Here is an 11,928-nt window from a genome sequence, read left to right on the forward strand (position 1 = left end):
AGGGTGGGCAGAACAGCCCCTCCATCCAGGGGCCTGCATGCCATCAGGCCTGCCCCCAGCCAACCCTGCACGGTCTGCAGAACACCAGCGGGTCCCACTCCAACACAGCCAGCACAGTGCTTACCAGGAAAAAGAAATGGCTAGATTTATGGTCCGTGTAACAAGTATAACCACAGGCACACAATTTATAGATGATATAAAATTACAACACACACAATGAGCTTTTTAAAAGTAAAGATTTTATTGTTTCTGTAAAAAGGATGCACGCTTGTTATAAAACAGTCACAAAGAGAAACGGGGGCAGAAGAGCCAACGCTGCCGCAGGGTGGGCCTCCTGGACACCCACTGCACAGGGTTTCAGACCTCCCGCGTCCACTAAAACTAGGAAATGTCTTCGCCATTTTACAAGGGGATCATGTCCACATGCAATGGCTGGTTTGGCTGGATTTTGACTTTGATTCTGTGTATTAAATGCATAGCCATCTCTGTCCTGAGCCAGCAAGAAATAACATGAGGCAAGCGCAGGATTTCAGAAAAAGTCATTCCTGAGATAAATTCTAGCCCAACTGTGTTGCCACAGATAATAAGAGATAAACCCCAGCTGTCTGGGAGCGCCAGTGTCCCCTCGGGCACAACTAGGCCTTCCTTTGGGCTCGGGCCTGTGTTGAGTAACTCCTTCCCATCAGGGCAGCTCCGGGCCTGATGGGAAGATCCAGGGAAGCCAACACCTGGCCACAGAAGCCTGACTTCCCTGACTTATCTCCTGCCTAAGGAGAACGTTTAAACTATCCGTGGCACCTATTTTGGCTGATGGTGGCAAATGTGTGTGAGAAAAGTGATGGATCACCAAAGTGTGCTTTGGCAGGTCGGACAGACCTATACTTCCTAAGCAAGCATTTCAGTGTTTCAGCACTTTTAGCAACTCAGATCTAGAAAACCAGAGGTAATACTTGAAGATGCTGTTGCCCTGTGGAGAAGCGGAACTCGCCACATTGCAGCCTATTTTGGGACTGCTCCCCCAACTCTTTTCTTGGCTTGCTGAAGTCATATATCTGCACCATCCCTAGTTGAAATTCAATGAATGTATTTAAAGAGTTTACTCAACTCTGTAAGCTTTCTGTAGAGAATTTAATGCAGTTTTAAACTTTGCATTTAAATAATTTCAGACTTCCAGCAAACATAAGCCAGTGTTAGTATGGTGATCTTCCCCAAAACCCCCAAAAGGATACTTATCCACTCGACACCACCTGCCTCATGCTGCCTGGTCCAGGACCCTGACTTTCCTGCCAAATCACTGACCTTCATTTGTAGACTGTCCCTTGGCTAGAGTTTATCTGGTGTTTTCTCATTAGATGGAGGGTATGTATTTTGGCAACAAAACCCCAAGACATAGTCAATGCTGAGCAATGAGGACCAAGTAGTCTAATGCTCCTTGAGACCGTCCCTATCACCTCCAGACACAAGCTGTTCCTGGCCTGGCAGCACACAGTCTTTCTGTATCAGAAAGCCCTCTCATTAGTCACATTTCTCTGGTTCTTCCAATCTTAGACTATAAGTTCCAAACTGTTATTCATGTGAAAAATTCACTAACTCCAGTACAAAATCTCGTTTTGGCAATAGCTTTAGGTAAATACTTTTTTTCGAAGTTACTTAGGCAAGACCCTGCTCACTGTGGTCAGAGCTAGAATTCACAATGGGGTGGAGGCGGTGCGGTGTTACTGCTGGTGAGCCCTCGGGGCGCTCCACAGCCCACTTTATTTACTGAGCACATAGTACATGTGTTCCAAGTCAGAACTAAAGGGGGTGGTGAGACAGGTGCCCATGCCCACCTGACCACTAGTCTCCATTCCCTTTAGTTTCTGTTATATCCTTCCTGAAATTTTTTTTTATACAAATGTACAGATGTGTAGTTTAATGCTCTTTTTAAAAGCACATCCCAGCTGCTGTTAGACTTTCTTTTATTTAGCTATTAGTGTGATAATGCTATGAGCTCACCCTTTCCTGGCCTTGCAGTGCTTGCTGTGGGGATGAGCATTGATTATTCAAACTATCCTACATGCTGGGTCTGGGTCACTTTGCTATTTTGTAATTACAACCAAAGCTGCAATAAATAACCTGTGCATTCTTACTGTTGGAAAACATAAAATATCTGGATAGCTGTTTGGATGTGGTGAGCCAAATCAACACTTTGCACAAACCAGGGAATATATAAGAAATCCGGTTTTTAGAATACCGACAGTGCCGAAGTGTAGATTGGAGGAGCGGTAAAAAAAACCATTGCTGGCGTCACTGGGGCTGTCTGGGCACCACGGACGTGAAACCAGCATGAGAGGGACTTGATTCAGGGAGGGCTTAACCAGGAGACAGTCACCATGCGGGACTGAAGCCAGGGAAGCAGACCCGGCTCTACCTCCTGCTGACAAGGGGCTCAGGGTCCCCATCTGCAAGGACCTAGAGAAAGCTCAGTTACCAGGTTGCTGTCGGGGTACAGCCTAGATTCTCCTCTCACCATGACAAAAGCCAGCCAGCTGATGGGGAAGGTAATCTACTGGGGCCAGCCCCTCCCCAAAGCACTAGGGTCAGAGGGCAAGTAGGCCCAGACTTCCAGAGCACTCAGCATTCTGCTCATGGCTCTGAACTCTGGCTGGACATGGAAACCGCCTCAGAAATCCTGCTCAGGATTTGGACCCACGTGAGGATGGGCTGACTGGAGATGATGCTGGCAGTGCGCAGCTGAGCGCGCGGCTGAGCCCACAGTGGAGACAGGACTCCATGGTGCCGGCACAGGCACATGCTCAGGAAGCCCAGAAGCAAGCGCCAGTCCGCACACCTGTGTGTTCTTATTGAATGCGGAAAACAGACACTTGAAGGTCAAACTACAAATGTATTCAGTTTTCAGGTACAATAAATGAGTTGTTGAACTTGAACACCTGCTTTTACAAATACGGTCTGGTACAAATCAAAAAATGACCCATTGGTTAGAAAGGTGTGCAGTTCAGTGACCATCCAAAGACATGTTTTTAACAGGAAAAAAAGTTAAAAAAAAAAGCCAGAATTTCTTACTTCCTAGTTTGTACTCTACCTTGTAAAGAAACAAACAGAAGCAAAAGTAATAAGCTATGCAGAGATTTGAGCACAAAGAGGAAACCATTTTGCAAGGAAATGGTTTTCTGACACAGTTCTCTAACTAACTGACCAAAATTTGCAAATACAGAGCAGTTAAGACTGAGAAGAAACAGATGATGCTACCGATGCTGTAAAAGGGCAGTTTCACATTAGACCCAAGGCACCACTCCCCAACCGAGGTGTCACTCTGGCATCCCCACCACCTCTGTCAGGGCCCTCCCAGGAACTACCACACACGCAGACTTAAGGAGAAAGCCCTTCTCATTTAAGGGAAAAAATGAGAATCCAAAGGACTAACTTATTTTCAAAATAACTTGAGAAGCTTCAGAAAATGAGCCATCTCCCTAGCTCTGAGACAGATCTGAGGCAGGGTTTCTCCACTGACCGCACAGCCGGCAAGGGCACCACTTAGTCGCGCTGCCCAGTAAGCACACTTGGCAGGGGAGCCGTGCACAGCTCTGTCCCAGATGCCCCCAACACAGCCTGGTGGTCTTCTTCCCATCAAAATTTATTTTTTTGTCTCTGACTTTCCATCTATCAAATCTCCAAATCCCAGTTTTTCCAGTGGTTCTTGTGCCATCAATTGCCTAAAAGAAAATGAAAAGTTGTGAAAGTGGATGGGGAAGAATATGAAGAGCGTTGTCCAGGGAAGGGCAGTGCCTGGCTGTCCATCCGCTACTACCTCACCTCATAGCACTCTGTCCGGAAGATAGCAGCACCTTGAGACCTAGCGCCCTGCTATACTCTCCCCATGAGGCCAGGACAGGATGAGCCACCCTCTGGAACCTGAAACCTGAGCTCCTGCTCCTGGGGTAAAGTGTGCCCCTCAACTCAAGTCACTGAGGGAATGTGTGGGGAGAGCCTGCCATGCACACAGAGGGTTCACAACATCCACCCTCTCCCGAATCCTGAATTTAGGGAGAAACTAGGACCAGGAGGAAAGAGAGAGCATCAGATTCCCCAGCTGCCACATTCTGGAAATGTGAGGAGCTGGACGACACACATCCCAATGCTGCATAAGCTCCCTTTTCATGTGTGGAAAACCAGGGAACTGCATGGAAAAGGTCACCAGCCAGGTCTGGAGCCGGGCAACAGGAAGGGAGCGGTGGCAGGAAGGCAGAGAATGCCCGGGAAAAGTTGAAGCAGGAGGTGAGGCTCCAGGGCAGCATAAGCCTATACACGGTGCACTCGGCCTCCCAGCCAGTGCTGCAGCGGGGCCACTCGAAGCCCAGGCAGGCTGAGGCTGGGTGGCAAGTGCTGAGTCCTCCTGTCAATGCTGCCCTTGTCACACGCCTTCTGAACATCTCCATGCTAGCAGGGCATGTGCCAACAGAAGACCCCAACAGGCAGGAGCGCACCCAGAGGCTGAAGGCTGCTGGTCGCCCCTAGCAAGCAGTCTCCTGCTGCCCCCCACAACCCCAGACACTTGGGCTCCACAATACCCAGAAAGCCAGGAGAGCTCCAGGACAACACATGCAGAGATCTGTCACTACTCAGGAACATGTCCCCAGAACTGCAAAACCTTCAGTACAATTTAGTTTGCTAGCAGATTAAAGTAATTCTACAAACACTGAGCTCACAAGATACTCCTTAAATGCAAATTAGGCAGACAGTGATTATTTTGACCACCACTTGGCAAAAGAATATAAACCAGCCAAAATAAATAAATAAACCAACCAACAGCCTTAAAACTGACAGCAAAAATGATGTAAAAATAAACTTTTGTAATAAATAAAATAAAAAATATAAAAAATTTAAAAAAAGAATGCTAAAAAAACCCAAAAAACAAAAACTGACAGCAAATATACATATGGCCTCTGTGTCCTAAAGAACATGGATCACATCAAAACTTCACTGCCCTGAATCATAAGCTGAATACCCATAAGATGATAGCACTGTAGCAAAAGTTGAGAGTAATACTGCATTTCACAAAAATGCCACTTTATTTTTTGGGGATAATCTGAATGGCTCAGCCCTGAATCCTGACCACAAATGCTTTCCATGGTTTCCTTATGCTAAGGAGATGTTAAACTCTCCCTTTTGGCTTTAGGACTCAGGAGTGGTCTTTGGTGACCATGTGAAGGAACCAGATTTTATGAAGACTCAGACTTGTTGAAGGGGCATCTCTAACCATGTCTTACTGTTTTTCCCTCCTGGCTTCTTTTTTGTGCTTCTAAACACAGAGTCCTTACTCACTGTCATGAGGGCATTTTATAAGAGAGGAAGAAGTGTGGTGTGAGCAAAATTTTGACACAGCATTTAAGTGATGGGGCTTGGCCTATTCACTAAAAATAAACCAGCCAAAATAAATAAATAAACCAACCAAAAGGCTAATCAAAGCAAGTGAGCAAGACAAACACACACTGTGCATTCATCTCAACACATTATCTGACCAGCCAGTGAAGTCACTTGAAATCATAAAACCTACATGTGGCATCTCTGTCCAGCTTTCTGCTGTCCTCAGCAGGCCAAGTTGGTCTCCAGAAACTGCTAAGCAAGACAGCACCACATGGACATCTGGGGAGCTCACTCCAGGGTTAAACAGGAAAAGACGGGTCCCCTGCCTGTTCTGGCTCAAAAGCCAAGTATCTCTGGGAACCCAAACCAGCAAACCTCTGCAGCAAGAACAATGTCATCAGAGAGGTAAGTGACCTCTTCACACCTCATCTGGTAGAGACCAACCTCAAATCATCTCCAAAGTATGGCAGCACTAACAAGAAACTTACTTACTTCCAGTTTTTAAAGATGCATTCATTTAAAAGACAGTGATTTTAACGTGTGGATCCCATCAATGTGCAAATAAAGATAGCAAGAGCTGGGCCTCCCTGGAGGCACAAAGGGTTGAGCCACAGCACTATGAAGCTCTCCACAGCCACTGTAACATGAGTTCAATCCCCGGCCAGGGAGCTACGCACATGGCACAGCAGACCTCCTATCTCAAACACGGCTCCCCTCAGCAGTGTATTTCAGTAGACCTAACTGTTCTGCTCCCCACTCTGTGTGTGGCAAATCCTTTCACCCCCTCTTGCACCTCTGGCCTGTACCCCAGTTCTTGTATGCATCAATAAATAAATCTTAAAAAAAAAAAAAGTTAAGAGTTGGATATAGTGTGGCTTTTTGTCAAATGTAAGTCTGGGTGAATCAGAACACTGAGATGGCAGAACAAAGAGCCTCAAAAGAGGCCCACTGCCAAGAAGTCTCATCCCCTTCAAAGTCCCAATGACCACTGATAAGCCCTCAACAAACCTATAGACCAGAAAAACAACAGTGTTGAGGGAAATGTCTAAGTTTGTTATGGGAAAATAGAAATGAGGCTCCAAGTGGATTAGGTCTTTTACCATGTTCAGCACAAAGCTGTATGAAGCCTGGACTCTTTACGGAGCTAATGAAGGTTTCAAGAGAAGAAATAAAAATTTCCATCTTTACTTATAATTATGTATTACATATTCTCCATTAAAGACTGGAATAGTTATTTTCTTCAGAAAAATTTTGATGAATTTTAATTATAAATATCTTTACGTTGTTTAAAAGTCAGCTTTGGTGAATTCTGGTTAAGACAAGAAGAATCACTCATCTTTCATCATTTCTTAAACAGCCCATTGTCTTCCCTGTCACATTCCAAACAGCTCTGAGAACAAAATGCAGAGTGCATATTTTTATGGTCTGAGAATGTGAAAGAAATAAACGGCATACCCACAACCTTCAAAGCTTTTGACTCAGTCAGCATTTTTATGATGTATGATCGTGAAACCTGAATGACAGGTGAATAGCATCCAAATTTGGAAAGAAAATACTGTGAGGAACGCAATCATGTATAATGCACTCGTTCAAGAAAAGGTTTTCGCGATTGCTAAACAACTCCTAGTACAACTTAATCTGATAAGCCTCAATTTCATGGTGAAATAATTCTATAGTTCTGAAAACATACCAGGTGAACCCAAGACTTGAACAAAACATATTACAATGACTTCTTGGGAAAAAATGTTTTGGTGGGAGAAGTCACAATTGTCAGCATGTACTTGCCTCTCCATTCTGCATTCTAAATATTCTTTCGATTCATTTCTGCACAAAGCATTTTCAAAATTTTTGTCACGGAGACACTTCATGAATTTCTCTTTAAAGCGTTTACATTCACCTAGAACAAAAAAGAAAATCAGCGTTTTCTTTTTAAAAGTGACATGTTCACACAGCAGCCTGAGTTGCAGCTGTTTTTCCTTTGGAAACTAGTTTCCTCCAGACATGCAGAAAACCACAATGGAAAAACAATACGACGATAAAAGGGGAGAAACTAAGTGGCGGGATACATGAGTGTTCGTGCCATGATTTCACTCTGTGTGTTTGAAATTTTTCATAGTAAAATGAGGAGGGGGGTGTGTGTGGAATCTTTAAATTTTCTAAGGCTCAATATTCACGGAAGATCACCCCTGTGGCTTACCAACCCCCAGAATTCTGGCCACAAACATGCGGCAAGCATTTTTGTTATGCCAAAAGTACCAATAATGAGCTGTTTAAGCCTCAAGTTTAACAAACGACAATCTTCGTAACTGGCCAAAGGGCTTTTGCAACCACGTCTTCTTTGCGACTCTGTCGCCCCTGGGCCTCTCTGCTCAGACAGTGGGAGGCCGGGCCTCAGTTTCTCCATTTAGCCAGAGAGCACCTGCCAGTGTCCCCAATCAGGCCGTGCGCCCCCACCTAGCCCAGTCTAGGCTCAAGGAATTCGGAGTCCCGGAGTCGGGGTCGGAGGCTGGACCCCGGGCCTGGCATCCAGTATAGGGCCGCGGGGTGCACGCCCGGAACCCGTCCCCGGAGACGTCCGACCTCCGACCGTCTCGGCGTCCTCCTCCCACCACTGCGGCTCGGAGATCGGCTCGGGGCTCCACCGGCTCACCGAAGTGATCCAACGGGAAGCTGCCTTTGTCCGGGGCCCGTGGCTGGAAGCTCTTGGACCCGAAATTCATGGCCGTCGACATGATAGCGACGCCGGGATCCTCGGACGCGCGCCCTACGCAAGGCGGCCAGCCGAGCGCCGAGACAGACCGCGGGACTGCCGAGGACGTCGATCGCAGCGCGGCCGTTCGCGCACGGTCCTGACCCCGCCCCCTCAAAGCCCCGCCCCATCCACAGGCCCCGCCCCCTGGACCCAAGTAAACTGAGTAACCCCGACTCCACCGGCGCATTGCTCCATGCTCTCCAATCTTGCGCCGCCGACCCTCACAGGAATTCAGTAGCAGCCGCCCAGCCATTGTCTCCTTGTGAAGAAACTGAAGCAGAACAGTCCAGCAACTTGCCCAAGGCCACACAGTATCAATCCACAGGGAAACCTAGGGCAGACATACTCCGTTTCTTGGAATACTGAGCCCAGGTGTCTCTGCAGCTCCGGGGTCTGCATCTCAGTGGCTTTCCCCCACGACACCAGTGGCCAGCCACATCATGATGCTTACCTGTTGGGAAATACTTCGAGGGCGTTGATGTTAGTTTTCTTGGCTGCCAAGAAAACTGGGCAGCTTAGTACAACCGAAATTTACTCCCTTGGTTCTGGAGGTGAAGCCCCAGGTCAGGTGTAGGTAGGAAGGTTAGTGCCCTCTGAGGCTCAGAGGGAGACGCTGCTCCAGGTGCTAGCCCAGCTCCTGCTGGTATGCCGTCAATCCTTATCTTGTAGGTACAGCACCCCGTCTCTACCTCTGTAGTCACTGGGTTCCTCCCTGTGTCCATGTCTGTACCCAGACACTTCCCTGGGTGTCAGAGCACAGTCATATTGAGTTAGGGTCACCCTAATAAATTATAATTTAACGAATTGCATCTAACTACATCTGTAACAACCCTATTTCCAAAGAGAACATATTTTCAGGTATTGGGGATAAGGCCTCAACATACGAATTTGGGGGGCAGAATTCAACTTATAATGGTATGAAAGTGCATAGTAAACCATTACACCCCTGGCAGGTGCTTGTTATTGTTACAGCAACACGGACAACAGTGAAAGGACTCAGTGCAGACCCCACAGCTCCCTGGCAAAGCCTCTTCCCAGCTCTGTATCCTGGGCACCCCATCCTGGGCCATGGTTTTCACCTGGAGGTGGGGGACTTACTGTGGTGTCATAGTTGCCATGAGCTCCAGCCTCCATTCATGTATCTGACCATCCCAGCAGATGGGTCCTCACCAGCTGGCCCCTCTGCTCAAGCTTTCTTGCCCCACGTTGCAGACATGACCAAGCACCGCTGCTCCAAATGTCAAGATGAGTCAATTCTAGCAACCCAGGACCTTGCAGAAAAGGGCCTCGCCAGCAAATCCTAGGAGATCCTACCCTGGGCCCCTACTTCCAGACCTGGCTCTATCCCCAACTGGAAGGCACCTACCTCCCCTTTGCTGGATCCCTGTAGGTCTGCACACACCATTGAGTTTCTGTGCCTAAGGATTGTGTATGTGCTATGCCAGCACAGAGCTGGCACCAAATGCTGGGGGGATATCCAGCAGAGGCCAGCAGGGAGAGCTCAGGGCTACTGGGGCCTCAGTGGGCCTGAGGCTCTGGGTCTACTTGAGACTACAAAAGGAAAACTGTACCTTGTTCTTGTTAAATAAACAGCCATTTTACAGGGCTGGAACCAAGGGCTTTGCTTTGGGTTATTCATTAATATGTTTCCAGGGTTGTGAACAATAGAAGCTGTTATTACCCAGCAAATAGCACTTTCCACTTGACTAGATCACACCACTTAGCAATAAAGGGACAGGCCCTCCCTACCCCCAGGGCTTGCTAGCAGCCTCTCAGTCTAGGGACCCTGAGGAACCAATGACCATGAGGTGACAGCCAGCTTTTAATTGACACGCTGTACCTGGCAAATGATTACTGCTTTATCAGAGATGTTTCACTGGGAGAGAAGGCCGTTTATCGGCCTTGCACAGATATGAAAAGCAGGACGAGGAAATAACATTTTTGGAACCCTCTTTATATACACACAGTGGATGTTCAGCTCTTTTTTTCTGACGCTGTTCACTGCGACAGAACGTACTGCCTGTCATATGTGCAAAGAGGAAATGAGTGGGGGGAAGTGAGGCTGGGAAAGGTGAGGTGCTCGTTTCATTTCTTCTCTCTCTTCTTATCCTGCTCAGTCATAGCCAGGCTCATCGTGAATGTTCTGAAGAAAGTAACAAAATCTAGGAAGAGGTCAACCAGTACCAGATGTAATCCTTATCTCTCTTTTCAGTCTTTTCAATAATGAGCTGAGAATCAAAAAGGACAAAGCCACACATACCCCCAGGTACACACACAGGTTTGCCTGGAGAAGCCAAGTGGGTCCAAGAAAAATGTTCCCCAGGGAAGAGCACATCAGTCTGACATCAAGATGCCTCCCAGAAAGAGGGAGCAGTGGCAGCTGGCCTGGATTAACTTGGGGTAAGGCAGGCGCATGCTCACTGCTGTGTCCAGGAGGACAGGAAAGAGGCCTGTGTTGGTGGCCGTGCTGGATGCCAAAGCAGAGACTCCAGGTAGGAACGCAAATCCAGCAAGAAGTCCCAGCACTTCTTGCTCAGTCTCCTGGTTGTGAGGTATTACTGTCAGCTAGCTACCCCACCCCAGGGATCCCAGTGCGGAGAGCAGGCGCCTCATCTCATACCCAGAGAAGCCCAAAGAGGTCAGGACCCTTGCCTGGGTGGACAGCCAGCGGGGGAGACGTGAATGATTTGCTACCTATCCAGGCATGGGAAGCTGCAGTGACTGCTCCACTCAGGAAGGCGTAGAGTGGGCCAGCCTCGGCCGAGAAGCCATATATGATCACATCGTGGGTGGCATTCGGGCTTGGTAGAGACAGGCTCTTCCAAGAGCCCCCAGAGAATAAAGCAGCAGACCCAAGAATCAAGGAGAATTCTTCCAAATTCTCAGACATCACCCATCCCTGGATTAATCCTTGTCTGAAAGTAGGTATTGTTGATATTTTCATTTTAATAAATTCTGCTGTCAAAACAAAATTTTCAAGACTTGGTAGCATAGTTCTTGGACAGATACATACTGAGCAACATTATACTTAACCCATGAAAGAAGGAACTTGGCTACACGCTGGTTCAAAGGGCAAAGCCTAAGGCTCCATATACCCCTCTAGGAGGAAGAATGCTAGAACAATGCTGAGTTACACACAAAAAACCATAACTTGGGGACTACTTTAATTTAATAGAAATCATTTTCACTTTTACAGGAAAGGGAGGATGATCCTAAAGACACACAGGGTTACCCATTTGCCTTATTTCTGGGTAGTGGGTCAGTCTTCCTCTGAAGACTCTCCTGGAGGCTCCTTCCTTGTCTCTTCTAGCTTCTGATGGCTCCTGGTACTCCAGGGCCCCTGGCGGCAACCCCCACCCCGACCCTCCACCCCTTGGCTATTTCTCTGTGCATCTGTCTGTCCCCGCGAGGACACCGGTCACTGTGTTACCCAGCAGTGGGTTTGCTGGGGGTTGCGCTTAAGAGCCAGTTACAACACAAGGTCTTGAGAAAAGGGTAAGCAGGCAGTAGGAAAGTTCAAAGCTGCCTCCCCATCTAGAAAGGGAGGGGCTTTATACTGCCTGTGGGAAGTGGGGTTGAGAACCAAGGAGTTAAATTTTTATTGGTTAAAAGGTAGGTTAGACGCAAAGGAATATGGACTTGGCTGAAGTGCCTGGCTAGTACCACTATGTCCTATACGTGGGAAAACACCAAGAGGTTTTTCTTCAGATAACCGGAGTTTTGAATTTCTGTTGATAGGTTCCTTGTCTCTGAGTAGGCCCGCTCATTCTCTCTCGTCTACCCATTATTTTTGGTCCCCATGTTGGTGGTGT

General features: G+C 47.5%; 1 protein-coding gene across 1 annotated transcript; it reads right to left on the reverse strand.

The window, feature by feature from the left end:
• Positions 1 to 228: 228 nt before the first annotated feature.
• On the reverse strand, positions 229 to 8,122 carry LOC101636232 (cytochrome c oxidase assembly protein COX19). The gene is made up of 3 exons (XM_004688344.2): positions 8,015 to 8,122; positions 7,150 to 7,261; positions 229 to 3,713 (listed from the first exon to the last, which is right to left on the reverse strand). The coding sequence occupies exons 1-3, from the start codon at positions 8,094 to 8,096 to the stop codon at positions 3,635 to 3,637; spliced, it is 273 nt and encodes a 90-aa protein (XP_004688401.1). The 5' UTR covers positions 8,097 to 8,122; the 3' UTR covers positions 229 to 3,634.
• Positions 8,123 to 11,928: the final 3,806 nt, after the last annotated feature.

Source organism: Condylura cristata, unplaced genomic scaffold (assembly GCF_000260355.1).
Source record: "Condylura cristata isolate star-nosed mole 26May11 unplaced genomic scaffold, ConCri1.0 scaffold00024, whole genome shotgun sequence".
NCBI classification, from domain to species: domain Eukaryota; kingdom Metazoa; phylum Chordata; class Mammalia; order Eulipotyphla; family Talpidae; genus Condylura; species Condylura cristata.

Excerpts from the sequence above, each read along its gene's own strand:
- LOC101636232 (XM_004688344.2), bottom strand. The coding sequence starts at position 8,096 with ATGTCGACGGCCATGAATTTCGGGTCCAAGAGCTTCCAGCCACGGGCC. Across the intron at positions 7,262-8,014 it reads CTTCCCGTTGGATCACTTCG|GTGAATGTAAACGCTTTAAA; the intron begins GTGAGCCGGTGG and ends TTTTTGTTCTAG. Across the intron at positions 3,714-7,149 it reads TTAGAATGCAGAATGGAGAG|GCAATTGATGGCACAAGAAC; the intron begins GCAAGTACATGC and ends ATTTTCTTTTAG.